The sequence below is a fragment of the Ammodytes marinus genome (assembly GCF_949987685.1).
Source record: "Ammodytes marinus genome assembly, chromosome: 7".
Taxonomy (NCBI): domain Eukaryota; kingdom Metazoa; phylum Chordata; class Actinopteri; order Uranoscopiformes; family Ammodytidae; genus Ammodytes; species Ammodytes marinus.
In genome coordinates, this window is record NC_137211.1 from 8,711,123 (window position 1) to 8,732,944 (window position 21,822).

General features: G+C 41.5%; 1 protein-coding gene across 1 annotated transcript in view; it reads right to left on the bottom strand.

Moving 5' to 3' along the window:
- LOC307253120 (forkhead box protein J3-like) overlaps positions 1-21,822 on the bottom strand; it is a 52,887-nt gene that overhangs the window by 12,041 nt on the left and 19,024 nt on the right. The window contains exons 4-8 of the mRNA XM_080030997.1: positions 14,018-14,092; positions 11,030-11,113; positions 7,889-7,990; positions 5,517-5,663; positions 1,013-1,229 (exon numbers count right to left, since the gene is read on the bottom strand). Of these exons, the coding sequence (XP_079887123.1) occupies positions 1,013-1,229; positions 5,517-5,663; positions 7,889-7,990; positions 11,030-11,113; positions 14,018-14,092 (625 nt within the window). The remainder of the gene's footprint in view (positions 1-1,012; positions 1,230-5,516; positions 5,664-7,888; positions 7,991-11,029; positions 11,114-14,017; positions 14,093-21,822) is intronic.

Consider the following 21,822-nt stretch of genomic DNA (forward strand, 5'->3'; position numbering starts at 1 on the left):
GTACAAAGATGAAGAGCTGTCAGAAACAAAACCCGAGCTGAGCTATAGTTTGGCACGTAGTCTTGGACTCTCTCTGTGGGTCTCCGCCGTTTGGGTGACTCATTGTGACTTAAAACTCTCAAATACAATGACTGCTGCTGACACTGTTTCCTGCTAAGCCTCACACTTAAGGAGCCTTTCAAGGATCTGCTAAATCCATTTTCTTTCTCTGTATGACACCGCCCCCCCCCCCCACCACAACTTCTGTTCGCTTGTCTTATCTTTTCTGTGTGTGCATCCCTGACCACAAACTGAAGGGGACTTTGTCAGAGGTTGAATCCAGACAGCGGAGCTCAACAGAGCGCATCAATCTCCTCGGTTACAGAACGTACGTGCGGATGTGTACGGGGAGAAGAGAGCGAGAGAGGGAAGGTGATGGGGAGGATGGTGATGTGTTTGTGTGTGTGTGTGGGGGGGAGGGGGGGGGACTTATAGGGAGGAGGCCTGGTGAACTGAAAGCTTCAGGAAGCAATTAGCAGGATACTAGCCAAACTTTAGAACCAATCTAATTAGCTGCTATCAAAGCTGCAGAACCCTTTTTTGCTCTGCTCGACTGCAGATGTGTTTGTGAGCTTTTTTTTCCCTTTCTTTTCTCCTTCTGTTGAATTCTTCCTCTTAATTGCCTTTACTCATTTGACTGAGCAAGCCGTAAAATGCAGATATGCGGAACAACAAATTGTTTGTTTATTAAAATAAATAGAGTAGGAGTAGCGTGCGGTGGAGGTTAATACCCGAACGCTTTTACTGCCACGTAAAAGCAATGTTAAATTATTTCAATTTCATAAGGAGCGAATAAGCTTGACAGTTAATTATGCGTATGAAGCCTGACATAGAGGTTTTACAAGGCTTTTTTCACCCCCCCCCCCCCCCCCCCCACCTGCAAACACATGTGTCAATTAAGATGTTGCACAGGCACACACAGGAACAGATGCAAACTAATCCACGTAACAAACAGGAGGGTCGACACACCCACCTTGCTGTGAGAAGGACTGCTCAAAGACGCACTTGTAGAGACTGCGGAAAGAAGCGCTGAGGTCCTCAAAGTCAGAGAAGCAGAGCTGCTTGTCCCGGGCCTCGGGGACAGGCAGAGCGTACTGGGGCTGTGGAGGAGGAGGGGGAGGGGGAGGCTGCTGCTGGGAGGGCTGCTGCAGGCTCAGGGACTGGGACGAGGGCTCCGAGTGGCTATTCACCTTCAAGACACGAAGAGAAAGAGAGAAAGAATGGATAAACTGTGAGAGGAATTGAAAAAAAAACGTGAAAAATACATTAAAGAATTAAAAAATGAAAGGGCTGCTGTCAGATTTACATCAGCATGTAATAAATGAAAAAAAAAAAAAAAAAAACGACTTCCCATTCATTCAAATGAGACCAGTAAAAGCACGGTACAATGGGGAGAAAACTTTTTTTTAAATCATGTAGGCCTATTGTAAAGGTTTTTCCAAAATGTTATACCATTCATTCTTGCTAGCTTATAACATATGCGTATGTGCACAGTCATGATAGATTACCGTTGAGCCATGACAAGGTTTTTTCATCATTATTTGCAACAAACATTCACACTTTAGTTTGATGGAGTGGCTCTGCTCAAGAGATGGTTGGAAACAAATCTCAGCAGGCTTTCCCTCAGCTCCCTGACAGAGCATGACATATAACATTTAATGATAATTTTATTCAAAAATATAGGATAGGCAGCTAAATGCTAATACAGGAGGACGTTGTGGAAGCGGAAGGAGTGAAATTGCTGAGAGCCAGCGGTGGTGTAGAAGGTAGTTATGCAGATTTTAGCAGTTGTGTATGCAGCGCCTAATGTTTAGATGGACTGCCTAGTGTTAGAGACAGGAAGAGGACACATCTCCTAGTAATATATATCTAATTACTTCACAATCATAAAATCCATCATTTAAAAAAATGCGTTGTAACATTTTTTCAAATAGTAATAAAAAAGAAAAGAGAAACTGTGCAGTGTTTCAGTATCTGAAAAGTCTCACATACTGGATTGTAGATTGTATTTAATTGTGTCACTGATCCCCATATTATAGTTTAGTAAGACAAGGGCCTTATAATTCAAGTTGTTGCTGCTAATGTCAAACAGTCAATCACTGGAATGTTATGTGAGTTCACCCATCATATCATAATCTGTCAGTGTGCAATAACACTAATTAAACCCTCTGTTAATCCCGCCGTTCATCTTTAATAAATTACTGTATGTTCCAACAGGAGCTTTGTGAGCCTGGCACTGCAAAAGAAGGAAAGCAGAAAGTGAACAGTGTGCGGCAACTAAGCAATAGAGCGTACTGCTACCTGTCAGTCAACACACAGGGAAACACACAGTCTTTCGGTAGTAGCTGAGTCTAAACTGGGAAACCTCATATTCAATTGCGGAGAACGGCATAGTAAAATAGCTTAAAGAAATACCCAATAAAACATCACATTCACTTACAAGAAATTTAATTTATTTTCCAATTGTGCCCTTCAAATTGGATTTTCACATTAATTCTTTCGACAAAATTGTTTTTGATGATCACGACCAAAATTCAATTTCCCTGCAATTAAAAGGAAGTTTTGCTGGCACTGCTTTCAACACACAGAAACAAAAGAAACTGTGCTCCAAATTTCTATCTGCTGCTATTGTGAACATCGCCCATCTTCCTCCGCCCCTCTGTCGTCTCATCGCATGCTACCATCCGCCCAGAAAAACACAAGCAATACACTGTGACTTGGTGTGCCTCCACAAACATAAGCCAGCACACATCTACTTCAATCAATAATGGCAGCCGTTCCAACAACTTTTCTCAGCTTCTTTGCGGTCTCTGCCAGTGATGCCACCAGCAGTAATCACCGTCAGTTAGGCTATGGGTATGGCCTGGGCCAGGTAATGAGGCAGAACTAACCCCGATCCCACTGGACTAGATCACAGATGAAGTCTGAAGTAGGGGGGGGGGGGGGGGGGGGCAGGGAAGAGGAAAAACAAAAGATGGCCTCTAGAAAATGAGAGGTTAACGAGATGAGATTGCACTGACCTTTGCTAATGCAGGTGGGAGGTGAGCAGGGAAAAGTGATTGATGGTAAAAAGGGGAGCAGCTGTTACAAGGGGGAAAATAATGAGAGTTGGGATTTATTTATTATTATTTTTTACAGCTCTTGTAATTTTTGACCAAATGTTTTTGAGCCGAGACTGGAATTTAAAATTGTATTATGCTTAGTTTAAGAGGGACACACACACACACACACACGTCCAGACATCAATTGCACTACAGGAACATCAATATTCCCAATCATTCGATTAGAGTGGAAACCTACTGTAATGACTACAATTGGGAAATCAGGCTGTTGCAGCAGAATGGAAGAATATAATAAATTAAGAGGAAATATGAAGAAACATAGCAACATTTCAAACAGCTTTCACTGCTTTATCCTATGGGAGCATAACATCCCAAAACAAATGTTATAAAAATGCAAAAATCTGTTTTGGAAGTAAACCCTGTCATGGATCATGCTGGAATAATCAGTGGGTCACCAAAATAATCATGATTCATCATCTGGGATGCATGAATAAGCATTTCCAGTTTGAAGGGAATACATTTGTATTTATTTCAATTTATAGGAAGGGAGATCATGTGGTCATACTGCTTGCTTGACAACAGCATTAAGACATGTCTAAATATTTTCCCCATAGTCAAATACAACTAGCGACTAGCAATTACTGCTGTTTACATGGTTACATTATTAAAAGCTTTTTAAAAGTCATATATACATCTACTTATGGGTATGAAATGTATGTGCGGTACATACAGTATGTGCATTTGCATCTTTGCATTAACTATATGTGTGTGTATGAGTTCATCGATTTGAGTGTGCAGTGAAGTGCATCCCATTCTGTGATTCAAGCATTTCACACAAAGAAATCAAGAAATTAACAACCACAGGTAAAATATTAATTTATGTCTGTCCAAGTGCCAATTTAAGTAAAACCTCTTCACCATACTAGACCTGTAAAACTTCACATTTTAAATGCAAAGGTTGTCAACCATTTTCTGCATGTGATCTGATGGTGATGAACAGTTTTGTTTTTAAATACTTGTGGGACAGTTTAGCTCCTGACAGAAGGGTCGGACAATCTAGTCTCTGCTTCATAAAGGAAACTTATTATCATTTCATACACAAACACACTCACTGGTTGAGACTAATTACTTTAAATAGCCAAAGGACCTTCTTTAATAAAATGACACAGAATCATTTAAACAGTCAGTGTAAAATCTGGCCAAATACGTCTCTGTCTGTGGCCTGCCAAGTCTGGGGTGTACTTTACACCGGCCAAGACCGCAGGCACCATAACAGCAGACGACATGGGACAGCCTCGATTTAAATAACCCTGTGTGTGTGTGTGTGTGTGTGTGTGTGTGTGTGTGTGTGTGTGTGTGTGTGTGTGTGTGTGTGTGTGTGTGTGTGTGTTAAATGACAAAGAGTAAGCAAAATCAAAGTGCTTCATTGCTGTTAAACAGGATAAACCTCTTAAATGTACACAATTTCGCCCTTTTGTCCCAAATTCGTTAATACTAGAGCAGTATAAACTGTCAATACAAAGGGACGACACTGAGCATTTACCACAGCTTTACAATTTACTTGTGCTGGTCGACGCTGAGGGGTGTGAGGCGCTACAAACAGAATTGAAAACTAGTTGCTGCATCCAGAAATAAAATGTATTATTATCTCAAGGGGGGTTTATACTCCGATAAAAAAAAATGTAATTAATGAATTGATAGCAGGCTGCAAAAAAAATATTAAATTCACAAGCTAAATAGTCAGTGCATATTAAAGCAACATTCAACAATAAGCTGCTATTACAATCAATCTGCCCTTTCAATTACATTTCCACACCTCTGAATAGAAGAAATCATAGATCTTTATAGATATTCTCTAAATGGGAAGCACTGACTGAAAAAGCCATTTAAAAGCTCAAACTTTTCTTAAATATTTAGTAAGTGGGTGAGATCAAATTAGCAGGCTAAAAAAAAGGCATTAGAATGTGTCCGTTGGTGTGTGTATTGTCCAGGATAATGCATATGTCATCAAAGCACACTTGGCTGTATTTTCTTGCAAGGTCTAAACATTAAATAGGAGAAGAGAGTTTATCATCAGTGTGTGCTGTAGAGCCAGCGTACGCACACATCTTTATCTCCTCAGTCTGCGAAGGGTCGAGCAGACAACCTTCTTTCTATCTATCTTCAGAGTGTCTGGACTGCTGACTGAATCATCCAGACAATATCAGAATTGAGTGAATACAGATCATATATAAAGAAAATACCCTTCAAGATGAAATAGCAGAAGAAAGTGAGAGAAGGCAGGAATGTACTTGAACAGAGGTAGTCGCGTCTGGTTAACCGTTGTCTTTGTGCAGAGAGAGAAATAAGAAAGAATAGACATGTTCCTGCATCGATGGTTTGACTGTCACCCCAGACATAAAGAAAAAGCCTCACTGGTGTGTAGCCGTGTAGGTTGCTGCTGCTGCTGACGGCGGTGTTCAGGTTGTTAAGGTTGACGGACGCCAAATTCTGCTCTGAAAGACTGCTGCCCAGACTCCCAGGACTCTCACTGCCTTCTGCTTCGGGGTTGTACAGCGCTACCTACACACACACACACACACACACACACACACACACACACACACAAGATCCATGTTAATGTGACAATAAACGCAATTACAAGGGCCAAAATTTCGAAGCAAAGCACCGAATAAGCTCCTTGAAAGGCAGTGATTCATGATTTCATTGCCCACCGTCTGCTTGCCAATTCATATCAAGGCTAAAGTGAACAGTGCCCACCTCGAGTAGTTACCCATGCACCATTAACTTATGAGGCAGCTCATGAGGAAACATGGGGAAATTAGGTGCTGGTCTATGCAAATTGGTCCTGCTGCTACATAAAAGCAAAGAACTTAAACCTAATGATGCTTTTTTTTTTCTCCCTTGAAAATTGTGATTGTAATTTAATGAGGGTAACTTAAGAAATTGCTTTACTTTGGGAGAGTTTGAACAAGAGGAAGTGCACAGTATATTGAGAGAGATTAGAAGGCTTTTAAAAGAAATGCCTCAGGGTTTATGTTGAATCATGTTTCCCTTGTTTTGTTTGACTGTCACTGCTTGAGAAGCTAGCATTACCTCCAGGCTACATTTAATTGTATAGACAAATGTGAAATTATAGCCTTTGGTTAAGACAACAGTTAAGGCTCTCTGGAAGCAGTGCCTCTGCTAGGTACAACATCTTCTAGTTGGTAGAAGTGTTTTGATGAGTTACTCCTGAAGATGTCTTGTTGTGGTGGCCTTTGTGGACACCTGTGTGGATGTGGGTGGACACCAGACACCGGCATTGTTATCGTCAAGGTCTTCCTCTCCCTGCTCTGAATCATTGCTTTCAACATGTATAGTGATGGTTGAGATAAGTCAAGTTTTAGTTTTTCCTGGAGTGAGACAGAATGAGTTAAATGTGTGTAATTTTTTTTCTTCAATTTTTTGATAAGGCAAACCGTCAGGGGAAATGTTGCAAAGATAATCGCTTGATGCTCATTTCCTTGGCTGTTAATGGTTCTCTCTGTTTTCTGTCAAATATTATAACTAGGTTGTGTGTGTGTGTATCTAATAAAACTGAAGAAACATTTGCAGAGTCGATGGAGTCAATGACGGCATTATTCAAACAATAATGGTGATGTAAATGTAATGGTACCAACTGAATTAAATACTGTCATAAAATAAGATGTAAAAAAAATTGATTACAAACCTATCACCTTCCCAAAACCCAAAACGTCCGACAAAGTCAAAATTTAGAAAGCATTGAACTTCTAATGATTTGAAACCGAAAACAGCAGCGACCTTTCCACATTACAGAGGCAGGAACCAGCGGGTGCTTAATCATTTTGCTAGATAAATGACAATAAATTGGATATAAAGACTACAATAAGTAAATACAGTAAGTGAATACATGGCTATTTTAATGTTGGTTAAGGATTTTGTAACAATTTTTTAAAAAGACAACTCAAGTCGTAATATGATAATAAATAAAAAACTCTCATAAATGTGTTTCGTATTGACACAATAATGAACCTCTGGGAATTTTGAAGATCTTTGAAAGTGCAGAAGAGAAAAGGTGGAATAAGGTGTCCAGTCCAGACCTTCACATCATGCCTAGACCAAACACTTAAAAGTTATGTGTGCTGCTGCTGCTGTGGGTTCAAATTTTCGGGGTGGTCGGGGTCAGACGAAAAGGTCACGTACCGCACATTCTGTCAGTCTGTCTGTGTGCATGTGTGTGTGTGTGTGTGTGTGTGTGTGTGTGTGTGTGTGTGTGTGTGTGTGTGTGTGTCTGTGAGTGTGTGTGTGTGGTCCAGATCCGGCGTCAAAGGTTCCAGTTGCTAGTTGATCTCTGACCCTCGTACAGACAGTCACCTCCAGTCAAGCTTTTTAAGTCAGCATATGCATGTGTGTATGTGTGTGTGTGTGTAACACTTATGGTGTTAAAGTCAATGACTCCTTCTGCTGTAGTTTTCGGCACGTCTTATATCCTGTTAGTATTAATTATAGCCTCTGCAACGTTTAACACTTTCCTCACAGATGCCAGCACAAATGACTACATATTAATTCATCCGTCAAAAATAATCATCACACATCATTAATATATGAATATTCATTAGAACTAAATGGCTACTTAAGTAGCACCTTTCTGAGATTATTTAACTTTTTAAAAGTTCTGCAGGTTATTAAGTGGATCCTGGATCCATAATACGACTTGTTCATTATCAGCATCTCTTGCTTAATGGAGTTAAGTACATCTGCTAAGACAAACTTGGGTGTCCTACCTTGTTGGTGACAGCATTGATGGCCAGAGTGGGGGATGCCCCTCCTGACATAACGCAGTCCATTCTCAGAGACTCAGACTCCAAGCTGTACGGAGTGGATGCCTTGAATTAGAGGAAAGAGCAGTGAGAACGAGAAATGAGGGATCCAATCCACATACCAAATAAACAATTAAGACATAAATGTATGCTTCAAGAATGTTGGCTAAATTCCATTGAGCTTTTTCAATGTGATGGCCCCTGTACTGTGCATAAGGAATCACTGTCACACTGTCCTGGTTAAGCAAGTCTAACACACTAAGAATTCAAACACACAAATATAAATAAGTCATCATCTGTAGGCCTTTTCCAGACAACCCTCGCCTCCATGCCGCAGGCTCGGACTATGTGAACTAGTCTAGGTGAACTTTATTTAAATTGCCGGACACTGAAACAGCCTGAAAAAGTGGACACGTCACTGGCACTTGATAAGATAAATAAAGCCATCCTCATGCATTATTGAAGTATCTGCAATAGCAATTAATTGGGATAATGGAGTGTGAGGGTATGACTATTTCAAGATCGATGAGGGGCAAAACTGACTCCGGCAAGTGAGTATTTTATTTTATTTTAATTTATTTTTAAAGAGAACAATATTTATTTCCTTGTCTGACTCCTTTCAAGGTTCAAGAAAGCTCGCCTGCCTTTCCCAAACTGCTTACAGTAAGAGGATTGGTCGCCAACAATGCAATCTTTAATTTATGATAAACTCCCAGTGAAATGGGTTGCCGGTTCCCTGCTAGAAGCACTTAAAAAGAAGAAAACAACGGAGAGGTGAAGAGAGGAAGTGAGGGAGGCTTGTGGAAAAAGGGCGAGAGAAAGGGAAGAATAGCTGGAGAGATAATTGAGTGTTGACGGACAGAGAGACAGGCAGACAGAGAGGTGTACGGCAAATGAAAGAAAGTGATTATGCTTAGGGCGCCGAAGACTCCGGGTACTAAACTATATGTGTACACTGCCTGTCTACACATTGGTACAATGCATTTATGCTGCTGACGTTTAGCCCCGCTGCCAACTTCAAATCTTTTGCATTTGCACAGCCGCTGTCATCAGGAGACTTTAAGAGACTTTGACGGTGCAGCCTAGGTGCAACAAAAAACCCCAATGAAAACAGTGCAACATATTTAGCCTTTCCTTTCTTCCCCAGGCGGTAACACTGCTATAAATCTCAGTACTTAAAAAAATGCCCTGTTTGTCCTTAGCCCATGTGACAGCCCCACAGTGTGTCTGCCAGCGGTGCAAGTGAGGCGGAAGAAAAGGGGTCGAAGGGCCCGTACATGTAAGACGAGATGACAAGGCTCTGAATTAATTAATGTTTGTAATAAAAAATAAAAAAAATCAGTGAAGAAAATATGTCTAACGGCAGCCCCGGGGATTCTGTGGTAATTAACTGGAACGCAAGCCTCGAAACACTCTCCTCCCTCGAACTCTTTACCCCTCCTTTCCCTCTTGCAGCTTGACATTTCCCCCTCTGCTCTCTCTACCTTGATGTCTCTTTCTCTCTCTTTTGCATCCTTTCTTTCACAATTCCTTCCATCCCCTCTTCTATCTCTCTCTCTCTCTCTATTTCACCTCAATTCTTCCTCCACAGTGAGCAACTGTGATTGTGCACTTTGCTGCTCCTCTGAGCCTGCCTGAGTTTCCCCGGGAGAGGAGAGGGCTGAAGCATACGATACGGGCAGAGATGGAGGGATGGAGAGATGGAGGAGGGAAGGGTGGCAGACAAACAGATAAACAAATCGCATTGGAAAGATAATGATCAAAAAGTGCACAAACGGTGACAGAGACACCGGCTGAGAAAAAAAGAAGGGAGATTTCTTTTTGTCATGTTGAACCATGACAAAAGAAAGAGGTTTTCTTCTAAAGCAACAACTAACATGGTCAGGTGTGTGAATTCACAACAATCTCAGTGGGTCAGCTGCTGGATACAAAGATCTATTCTACAGCATCCAATATAAAAACATGGAGGGTCCCTGAATGCTGGTTTTAAAGCTATAGTGCGTACATTTTTCATGTGAATAAATGCTGGTTACATTCGAGCCATTGCCAAATGAGTCGACAAAGTTGATTAAGCTTATCAGCTCCACAAAACTATCTCTGTAGTTCTCAGTACGGCAGCATTTACAAACGGGTGTCATTTGCTCAGATCAGTTGGTGTAACCTTGTCAAGCATTACACTTAGCTAACGGTTAATTTAAGCTCAGTCGAGCAGTAGCAGTCAAAAGAGAATTTAAACTGTTGAATGTTTCGAAAATTATCCAAAGAGCCTGATAGTTTGCTTTGGAGGCTGTACTGAAATGTTACTCTTTAAACCCAAACACTGGTTATGACTGTGCTAACAAACAGACGGAGGTGATACGACACCTGCGATACATCATGGAGCTCACTGCTTTTGTATCCCAGATCCTCAGGTTGCTGACTGACTGGGTTATATGTATTTATAGCCTTGGCCGCTGTCAATCAATTTCCCCCAAATACATTTGCATACTTACATTGGGTGTTCTCACATCTATTCTGTGGCTTGTAACTCTATGTCTGTTTTGGGATCTTAAAATCTGCAAAGCTGGGAGACACGAGTATGCCTGCCAACCCCTATTTAATCTGGATGAATTTATATAATGACATTGATTAACATGTCATTATCATCTGTATAATGATGGAGGCCCTGGTGTCTCCTAATAACACATGGGCTGGAGATTGGGGTATGTCTATCAGACACAGTCATGTTTTATTACATTCTCCAATAATCAAAGTGGGTCAAATGGCACAAAGCAAATCTGGTATTAAAGATAACCCTGCATGTGTACCCATGCCAAGGAGTAAAGTGCACAATGTATTTAAGGTCTGCGCTATTTTATTGGCTTTGTAACATCATCATTACAATAAGATAATTTTTGAACGCCAAATCCTTGGGTTAGGGTTAACCTTTTTTCTTAGACTGGTAAATATCCTTCAAGCAAGCATTACATGCAGCAAGAAGAAAATCACAAGGTAAACAATTAAACAATTCATTTTCTCCAAAGACATTTTCATTTGCACAATGGTCAACAAGGTAGCTGAAGTGTTAAAACAAGAGTTTTATAAGGCTTGGTTAAGGTTACTTACTCTTTCTCCAGAGCGTGGCCTCTTCTTTGGCCTGCTTGGTACTGTGTCTTCTTTAGGATTGGTGTCTATGGCCCAGTAGGAACCCTGCAGAGAGACCCAAATTAAAAAGTGTTATTAACCCTTTGTTTAGTGTATTTTACCAGTTCTTTTGATCACTCTATAGGTTTAGGTACACCTTCATATATATATTCTTCTTTGGCTTACTTAACTTTAATAAGGAGTCATTGGTGGAAGAGTTATCACTTTAACCAAAAAAGCAACACCACAAGGGTATTCAAATACAAAGTGAAATTATTGAATTTCATTTTCACTGGTCTGTATATACTATATATATATTAGTGCTGTCAGTTTAACGCGTTATTAACGGCGTTAACGCAAACCCATTTTAACGGCGTAATTTTTTTTATTGCGCGATTAACGCTCGTCATGGCCTAGGAAACGTTGTGGTTTTTTCATGCTGTTGTATCAACTAGAATGTTAGAACAACTGAAACACCACAAACTATACATAGCCTATGGCTCGCAGTTAAGTTACTGTCAATTCAAACGGAACATGTCCTACAGCGTAATTTCACATTAAAATTATTTAACTGACAAAACGGCGAAACGTCAAGTCAATTCTGACTTTTATTTTGAAGCAGAAACCGGAACCTAGCACTTCCTAGCTCAGCTGCGCGACCTTCACTAGTAAAGTCTTCTGTGTTGTGACTCTGGAGCTGCATTCCAATAGTAGTTGCACTTCCCCTCGTTCATTTACCCTCAGCCCTTGGTATGACGTAACAGCATACATTGCACAGAGGGAACTTGGAGTGCGGAGGGAGACTGGGCAGGGGAGGAGCGGGGTATTTAAATGGAACCCACTTGTCCTTGTACTCGCAATGGACCGTCAGTTACATAGGTAGTTCTGAATGCAAATAATACAGAATTATAACATACTGCTAAGGTAGCCTATATTGCAGAAAGCCATTTCCATAGCATAACAAACATTAATAACGCCGTTAATAACGCGTTAAAACTGACAGCACTAATAAAAACACCTGTGTATAGGTGAGTGGAACCAGCAGTGCCAGCAGAGCACATCCCAAAAACTACACAGGTTTCAGTATATAGGCAGTTTCCTTTTCATTTTAGGTCATATCGCCTAGCCCTAACTCCAAGACCACATCTGTGCTGCAAACTGTAACGCTTTACAGACGGATGCATTACTGCCCAAAACTGGTAGTCAATCCAATCAATCATATATCCAGCTTTTTTTAAACAAACCCATCAATCCAGTTGCAGTGATGGTTTTACTCCAGCCATACAACAGCATAAAACAAGACACTGGCCTCAACACATTTAAACAGACAAAAAAAATATTCCCAACTAACCTTTAAAGGACTTTAATTTCCTATGGAAAAACAATCCGCACATTGTCCAGTTCAATGTTATATCAATATAGATTTGATTCTAGTCGTGTATCCAATCAGTTATCTGTAGGTTTTTGATTTCCTGTGGTGTATACTTCTGCTTCCTTTCCCCGGAAAATCCACCACAATCCTTCTGATTCACAATGTGTAAACACGGCAGCCTCCAAAATAAACACATACAATGAGACAGGAGGAAATCAATTGCTTTAGATCCTTGATTTCCTCCTGGCCTGATTTTTTTCCTTTTATTTTTTCTTATTTTTATCCCTTTCATTTTTCCTCTTCCCTCCCAAGGAGGTCCAAAGCTGCAGACTGAATTCAGGAGGTTCATCTAGGCCACACACACACACACACACACACACACACACACACACACACACACACACACACACACACACACACAGTTTCTCAACATACACCCCCACCTCCCACCATCCTTGCCTCTTCTCCTCCCCCTGTCTCTTAGTCCCACATCGCTGAACAGTACACAGCCAATTAGCGTAAGCACATGCATGATTTAGCTTCTCCCTTCTCTCTACGGTTTCAATCGGAGCTTGTACATTCAACTTCTCTACGCAAACATGAACCCCCCACCCCCTCCCCATGCCAAGCTATTGACCGCTTCGATCCACTGTGTGAATTAAGGTGCTGGTCAGGTCCAAGTCAGGCTAATCAGGGGGGAGCTGCTCTCTTTGTGTCTTCGTAGTCTAAAGGCCTCCAATAAAGCCCAAGGATTGAGTTTGAATTATTGATACCTTCTTCCCTCCCAATTCATTTTTCAAAGCCTGGAGAAACTCCCCCCTTCCACTGCAACTCAAACACAGTGAAAAGTTTGGGCCTTTCAGTTTGTGAACAACTTCTCACATTAGCCCTGTGATTGAGTTCAGATGTAGACATTTGAGCTTTTATTAAAAATAATCTTGTGAAGGCAAGCTCCAGAGATCAACTATAATTATATATTTTCCCCCTGTCGGAGCAATTCCTTTGATTTAACACAAACACGGAGTTGACAAATTGTTGTTATCAAAGCGACGCACCTGAAGTGGCCATGGCAACTCTGATTGTGTGTGTGCCAGAGAGAAAAAGAGAGAGAAATGGGGCCTAATAAAGCATAACAGATGCGTGAACGTCCTCGCATCTGAAGGAGTGTACCTACATATACTTATTATTCATTACTGCCTGTACCACATTATGACTTGGCAGAATCAATATCGGAAGAGCTGAGAAAAACAGAGAAAGCAGCATTAGGCATTCAGTTAGTTATGGTGCAACAAATTGCTTTTAAGTACAGACGCTCTTTGTGTGTGTGTGTGTGTGTGTGTGTGTGTGCGTGCGTGTGTGCGTGCGTGTGCTTTACAGACAGAGAATGAGAGCCGAGGATGGGTGTCTTCGGGTGCACTTTATGTGTGGGCACAACATGCGACAAGAGGGGCGCCTAAACACGTGAAGGTCAATCGCAACCCCCGCAGCCTCGCCTTATTTGTAAGCTTGAGGAAAGAGGCTCGCATTTGTCATTGTGTGTCGCTCTGTAACTCAAGCTGAGCTTTTCTGTTGCATTACATTGTCCAGGAAATACTTACTTTTCCGGGGTCGTCTTTGGAGCGAGGCACTTTGAGAAAACACTTGTTCAAGGACAGGTTGTGTCGTATAGAGTTCTGCAGGGAGAGACAGACGGAGAGAAACAGAGATATTTAGCAATACATTCACTTTTTATACTTAATAATTTACATCTACGGTTATTATACTATCAAACCCATACTGCTCAACGCATTTTTGAGTATGTGAGGGAGGGCTTACTCCTCCATTATTAAAGGATATAACAACTTCATAGTTTGGAGTGGACCATAGTGATTGGAAACTGACATGTCTACAATTTGTAACACGTCCTTTTGTGTATGTTGTGTACAGAAAGAGGGAGAAAGAGAGAGTGACAGAGAGAGAGAGAGAGAGAGAGAGAGAGAGAGAGAGAGAGAGAGAGAGAGAGAGACTACAACAGTGCAGGCTACCCTGGCATGAACCTGTTCTCCCTTCAGGCTGCCGTTCTCCACTCATCTGCTGCTGCTAATTAATACCACTGGGGGGGAGGAGGGGAGTAGACAGAGGGATGGAAGGTATATCTCTGCACTTTCTCCTGAGCTCTCACTGCTCAACACTGGCTTTGTTTCTCTTACAAAAACCACCTCTCTCTTTCTCTCTCTCTTTTTCTCTCTCTCCGTCTCTGGTGTAATGTTAGTCTACCTCTACCTCTGCCTCGCCCTGCTCCTCCTGGTAAAAAAAAACTCTGGCAGTTTTTTTTCCATCTGCTCTACTTAACGGGTCACTGGCTTTTTTTTTGCGGCCGTCTATCAAGGAAGCGTGTGACAGTCCGGTGGTGAAAATGGCTAAGGAGTACTGCCTGTCACGAGCCCAGAGGTAAACCATCTGTTCCAGAACACTTTCCTGTGGGGAGGAGAAGCTGGATCATTAACACCAAGTCCAGCCGTCACTTCAGCAGGCCGACTTTGCTAACCCTCTATTGTTTGTTTAGCTACACCATTTTATTTTGTTACCCAAGCAGTTTTTTGCACACCTGTACACTACTTGCAATCTCTGCAAAACCCTGTGTATTTTAGACTTGGCACACTCTTGACACTTTTAGGCGTGTGTGTTCTTGGTTGGGGGTGCGTACCAAACCAAACGGTTGCCAGTGCCGACTTTAGAAATCAGTTCTCGGCATGAATTTGTTCACGGCATTATGTTCGGTAAGAGTTGTCTCTTTTTAGCTGAATTAATTGAATTGAATTAAAAAGTCCTGCCCATTTAGTTTATACATTGTTATTTAGTGTAGTAGTGTACTGGCAATAAAGCTGTGCAAATTATAAATAACTTAAAAATGTAGACCATATGTTTAAGCGAGACAGTCGGCCATGCTAGCGGCTCTGTGAGGCTGTGCTCAGACACAGCGGTGAGCTAAATCCCCATATCATCCTGCTCACAATCATGACAGCATGGTGATCTCAGTTAGTATAAGCATGCACAAAACACAAAGTACAGCTGATGGGCGTGAAATGATTTTCGCAGGGATTTGGTCATAAAACGACATCTTTGACTAATTAAAATTTTGATGTGATGATGAAATTAGATGAAACCAGTATGAAAAAAACAAAACACCAAATCTTATGGAAATCCATCCAGTAGTTGTTGAGATATTTCAGTCAGGAGCCAGAATGATGGACCAAGTGCAGACCAACATTGCCATGCATCCATAGAGCTAAGCATCTATTTTCTTCATATTCAAAATATCATATGGGATTGTGGATATCATATTACAGCTGTTTTTGTGTTTTCTGGCTCTCTCTGCTGCCTTGAGTTAAATTCCTCTGCCCAAATGTTTTGTTAAAAACCACAGAATACCATCAGCTTTACATCAATACATGCTGATTTCAAGTTTTTGGGGATAAATTTGAGCATGTCAGTAATCAGTCCACCACTGTATTATCCTAAACCATTATCGTTCAATTCAATTTGGATGTTATGTACTCTCCATTAACAGAATGATCATTACAACTATAATAATTGACTATGTCATTTCTAAAATGTACTGTGGTGAGCCTTGGTGGTCTGCAAGGACGTACTGTACAGGAAGGAATGCATGTGTGTGTGTGTGTGTGTGTGTGTGTGTGTGTCTTTATATATAATTGTTTAGTGAGAAGAGAGCCTATCCTTCCATCCGGAGAGCATCAGTCTGACCCCACTCACACACTGACTGCACATATCCATATTTCCATATGCCTTGTTTCCTTGGTGTTGCAGAAACAGTAATCCCCTCTCACTGGAAGGGAACAGTCATCATCGATACATGTAGTGATTAACAGCGCTACGGAGTGAGATAACGAGATCCACCTGGCCTGTCCTCCTTCCACCCACTGCTCAGTCTGCCTGATGAATGGCACTGTGCCATTCCTGCCCAGTGGCTGATGGATCACACACAGTCACAGGCATCATGTGTGAGTGTGTCTGTTTGGGTGAGACTACCGGTTCATAACGTTGGTATGAGACCATTACAAATGACAACATAAACAATGGCAGATTCCAGTGCAAATGTCTCAACATTCTCTATCGACAGTATTTGCCCTCTCTATACAGTCGAGACAAACTCATGGTGAAATAATCGGCAAGTTATCTCCACATTATTTAAACAATTCCTTTCACTGCTGCCTTGCAGTGTAGTTGTTCAGAACAACTACATAGACACTACACCATTTATTTTTGACGTGGTTGGACGACACATTGTATAAAGTGGTTTTCAAGCATGAACCTGCCAGTCAACTCTAAAGATCTGAGTCTCCAGTCTGCCTGAATGACTAAGATGAAACTTTTACTTTTAACGGTGAATACAGTCACTACTACTGACTATCTGTGTAACGATTTGGCCATGATTGACCATACGCGGTCCAGCCATATGCTAGGTTGAATTTAATGTCTATATTTTTACATTTTAAATTGTAGTGCAGATCCAAGCGTTCTGAGACTACACGTCAGAATTTAATTTGGTGAATAACAAGACATCTATTTCAATTTGATAACAGAGTAAAGTGAAAGCACTGTATATTTTAAACTTAAAGTTAGTGCTCAACTTAGTGGACACATTGTGGAAAGAGTCTGATTTAAAAGTTTTGACTAGATTTAAGGACAAATAATTAATTATAATTATAATAATATTATAATAATTAAATGACAACAGTATATATAGTTAGATTCCAGGGAATTTTCCAATCAAACATCATAATGGTTACTGATTGTACAGGAAATATTTAGAGAGTTGGAGATTAATGTTGTAGAAAAATAAGGTCAAACATTTCTACAGTTATTATTAGATGAGGCTTTGTGCATGCATGTGCAGTATATACAGTGTACACTGTTTATGTTAGGGTGAGATAGTGGGTGCTGCTGCTGCTCCAGCTAAACGTAAGATTCAGTTGAAGAGGTTAGTTATATAAGGCGGGCTGGATAAGCATGGATGACTTTTTGACTAAATGCAATGTGATATAATGTGATGTGTGACAAAAAGTCAGGTTTTGGTAAGATGCTTACGGGTGGACGGGAAAGACAAGTAAAGGAGTGTAATACTGTGTATGTGTGTGTATATATGTGTGTGTGTGTGTGTGTGTGTGTGTGTGTGTGTGTGTATGTGTGTGTGTGTGTGTGTGTGTGTGGGGATCAGTCCGTGAATGTGATCAAAGAAAGATTGACAAGTTTGACAGCTGACAGTTGAAAAGGCCAAAGTAAGTGTATGCGAGTGTGCACAGATGAGGTAAAGTGCAGGTTAGAGAAGTGTGTGAGTGTGTGCATGCACGCAGATATGCCAAAGAAACAGGTCACACGGAGAAGACTGAAGTTACATAAGATGGTAGGTTTGGAGGATTGGGGTCATGGCAGCTGAGTTAAAAATAAAAGGGGGAAATATGAGATGACATTTCCTCTAAATTCAATTTAACACTATTGAATGGTGACGTTTCACAAGTGAGGCAACAAGGCTTAATCAAATCAGTGCTGATTATATTGAAATCGTTGGTTGGTGAAATTGGGCGCACTGGCAACATGTCGGTATTAAGCAGAGTAGTTTATATCTAATACCAAAAGATGTTTATTTGTAACTTTGTCGGAAATTAGGGCTGGGCAATTTGACCTCAAATCAATATCACGATTAATTGAAAGCAAATTCAAATTTCTTATGCTCTTACATACAGTAAATTGTATACAGTAAGACGACTCCCTATCTTTTGCTCTGCTTCTGTAATGCAAACTCCAATGTTCAATTATCTGTTTACTCGGCCTAATGACTCGTGTTCTCCCTGGAAGACTTTAGTCGTATAGAATCGTTGGGGTTTGTTGAACACATAAATAGTAAATAATATGGATGTAGCATCCGGGCTGACCTCGGTTATTCACACATCATCATCATCATCAACCTTTATTTAAACAGGCAAAAATTGCTAAGAAACAATGTCTTATTTAAGCAATGGCCTGGTAGGAGGTGAATGACCTCCAGGGGGGAAAGGGGAGAGGGAGAGATCCAATAATCCTGGTTTGTGCGCGTCGCCATTTTGTGAGATTTTTACTCCGCCTCACGTCGGGGGGAGGGAGATAGCTGACGTATACCTCCGAGGCAAAGTGAGGAACAACGGGCGGAGAGCTGTCACTCAAGAGATCGCGCCAATACATTTTAACCTCCGATAAAATAAAAACTAGCGTGGTCCAAAAAAATTCACCCCCCTCAGTGTTGTCATGGAGACATGACCTAAACATACAGACTAAAATGGCTTTGTGGACCAGGCTGTAAATAGGTTTAATAAGACTTTGAAAACGGCCTGTCTAACAAGTGAGTCAAAGAAAAATTGCTCAGTCTTGGTATCACCCCCAGTGGCACTTCCGGGTTATTACTGTTGTGGTAACTTCCTTATTGGACGCTGGTAAAAATCGCTGAGTTTGGGGCTTGGGTTGAACAGCATGAAGTAAGAAAAAAAGAGAAAAAGTGTTTTCGTCTGACAAAAAATTCACTAATGTGGATTGGTAAACTGTTGGAGTCTCCATTACATAGCAGTTTAAGAAAGGGGCCGTTCATGTCTGTGAATGTGTAAATCCCACTGAAAGCTCTGCTTAACTTTGTCTAAAGGGACACAGAGGTCAAAGGGGCATAGGTTTGCCGGCCAGGGTATTAACCTACGTCGGGGCCTATGGAGTTTGACATGCACACACAAATGCACACCCACACAATAGCATTCAGGAGAGTCTCTCCCATGCCCTTCAGGATGAATACACTGTAGCATCAGAGAGGCAGTCCTTGTGCGCACACAGACAGAACAATAGAGAAGCGGAGAGAAAGGGAAGGAAGATACAGCAAGAGGGGATATTTGGAGAGAAGAGAGGAGGAGGAGATTTTATTAACTTTGGGCTGAACCCATACCGTGAATAAAGAGAGGATAAAATGTGGTGAAGTTTGAAGGTAAGGCAGAGGAGGAGCTGGAAGGGGGTAGGGTGACATAAAGCACAAAGAAATAAAGAGCGGGAGTCTGCGCTGGAAGGAGGAGTGTGTGTGGGTACGCGCACATACGGACAGGTGTCTCAGATGTGAAAGTCTCCTGGGTTCTGAGCATCATTGAGATACCTTATTATATCCTGATGGCAACGGAGTGACAGACGCTCCATGAGAATGCGGGGTTGAATACAAGTCACTACTTCAAAACTCATCTAATAAATATTCATTTCATTTGATGGACCCCTCCCCCTGGCCCCACCCTCTTCACTAGCACACAAACCATCTATAGGATGAGAAGAGTGTGTAAGTGTGTGTGTGACAGTGCAGTGTGTTTATTCATTTGTGTGCGTTGAGCTGTTTGCCTGTGCATGCACCTGCTCATTAGTGTGTATATAGGCAGATGCCATGCACCTGTGAGAAGTATACACTAGGGGTGTCACGATCTCAATCGTTAGTTGAAAATCGAACGAAATGTTCCCCGCCCCCAGTCACGTCTGGCAGGCATGCAAAAAAACAAAACAAGACACACACACACACACTGCATACAGCCGCTGCCAGTTACCAGCTACTGTACCTGCAGCTGCAGCCAAAAAGACAACTGCTGAAACATCCGCTGAACTATACTGTATTTTGAGTTCCTGGTGAGTGAACCATAGTTTGCAGGCTATGATAAGCACGTGTAACATACTGGCCTGGACGTAGTTCCAACTCGCCAGGTGTTGTGCCGTTATAAATAAGGCACCCTACCGTGAAAAAGCGGTTTCACTTAGAGAAGCACCGGTCCACCATTTATTTAGTACGATCCGATTCCGATATCTGGGTTTTGGAAATCGTCCGATACCAATACTGTTATGCAGACTGCATACTGTATATTAAAATGAAAGACTAATGGAGGAGAGTCAACATATTGCGCCCAAACATATGAATACACAATGGTTTCTTCTTTTTCTTTTTCTATTTCCAGTTTTCTTTTTGTTTTGTCGTTTGCTCAAGACTATGCTCAATGTGACCCAGGTTCGAATTTGACCCAGGTCCGTTCTCTGCATGTCTTCCCCTCTCTGCCCCATTTCAACACTGTCTCTCCAAAATCTGTCTAATAAAGAAAAAATGCCCCAAAAATAAAGATTAAAAAAATTGAATAAAAAAATAATTTAAAAGAATAAGCTCAATGTGATTGGTCACGATATTCCTATTTGCTATTTGATTCGACCTATTATCGGCAACTACTTGCCTGGCATGATTATGTCAGTGTTGTGCTTATCCTGTTTTATTTTAATGCTCAATGAATGTGTGTGTTTGTGTGGGGATGGAAAGCAAAGGAGAGAATGTGACTGTGTATGTTTGTGTGTGTGTGTGTGATTGGCACAAAGACATCTGAGTCAAGGTGGAAAAAGGGATGCTGCTCGGCTGCCTATGGGGATCCAGGAAGAAACTCCAACACAATAAGAGCACACTGAGATTTAGTCATTCCAACCAGCAGAGCCTCCTGCAGTAAAATGCGTCCTAAATCTGCTTCATCAGTGGAGCAATGTCTACTCATCAGACATGTCAGAGATGTTAGCTGGGCTGATCGTTAGAAGAGCACCTTTTTTACCTGAAAAACATATATTTTACCTTGCCATGCTGTGCAGTGGATAAACACTTACACTGTGCCAGTCTTTGATAATAAAGGAGCAAAGATTAGGGCCAATCTTTTTGACTATTTTGTGACCCCTCGGGTGCCCGGTTAGACACGTCACTCTACTAGCTACCATTCTCCCCGTCACATCAGTAGGATGATTTCTCATCTCACAACGGATCTAAACAGACAAATCCTCTCAGCTGTTATTTTAATACGGTGTTTCAAAAATAACAAAAGAGACTAAACTAGGTTGCAGTGCAGCGAGAGGTCACGGTGGCTTACTTCCTGTTGCTGGTTGTGTGGAGCAGAGCGCTGTGGCGAAGTGACAGCTTCTGTCAGCCGCTTTCCGGGGCAGAGGAGGCGAGTGAGCGAGTGAAAGAGGAAGGAGGGGAAGTAGGATGAGCCTGAAGGAGTGCTCTGATTGCACTCGGCTTCCAGATAATGTTTGACAACCTCCATCTTCTCTATTCTAGTTCTCACTTGATGAAATGAAGAGTAAGTAATGAACTCATTCATTTAATAGAGGTGAGCTGTGTTGAGCTGTTCAGCAAGTGTGTTCGGTTCATGACACTGAAACCGCACCGGTTAGCCAGTAAGACACAATCCACACTAAGCTGTTGAAATCGGAAAATACATCGTAGAGTGTATTTTTGCTCTCCATTGCGGTTTTAACAACCAGAACCTGTACATAGATCTCAACTTGAGTGACCTTAAAGTGCCAGTGTGAGCGTGTGTCGTCAAGACCA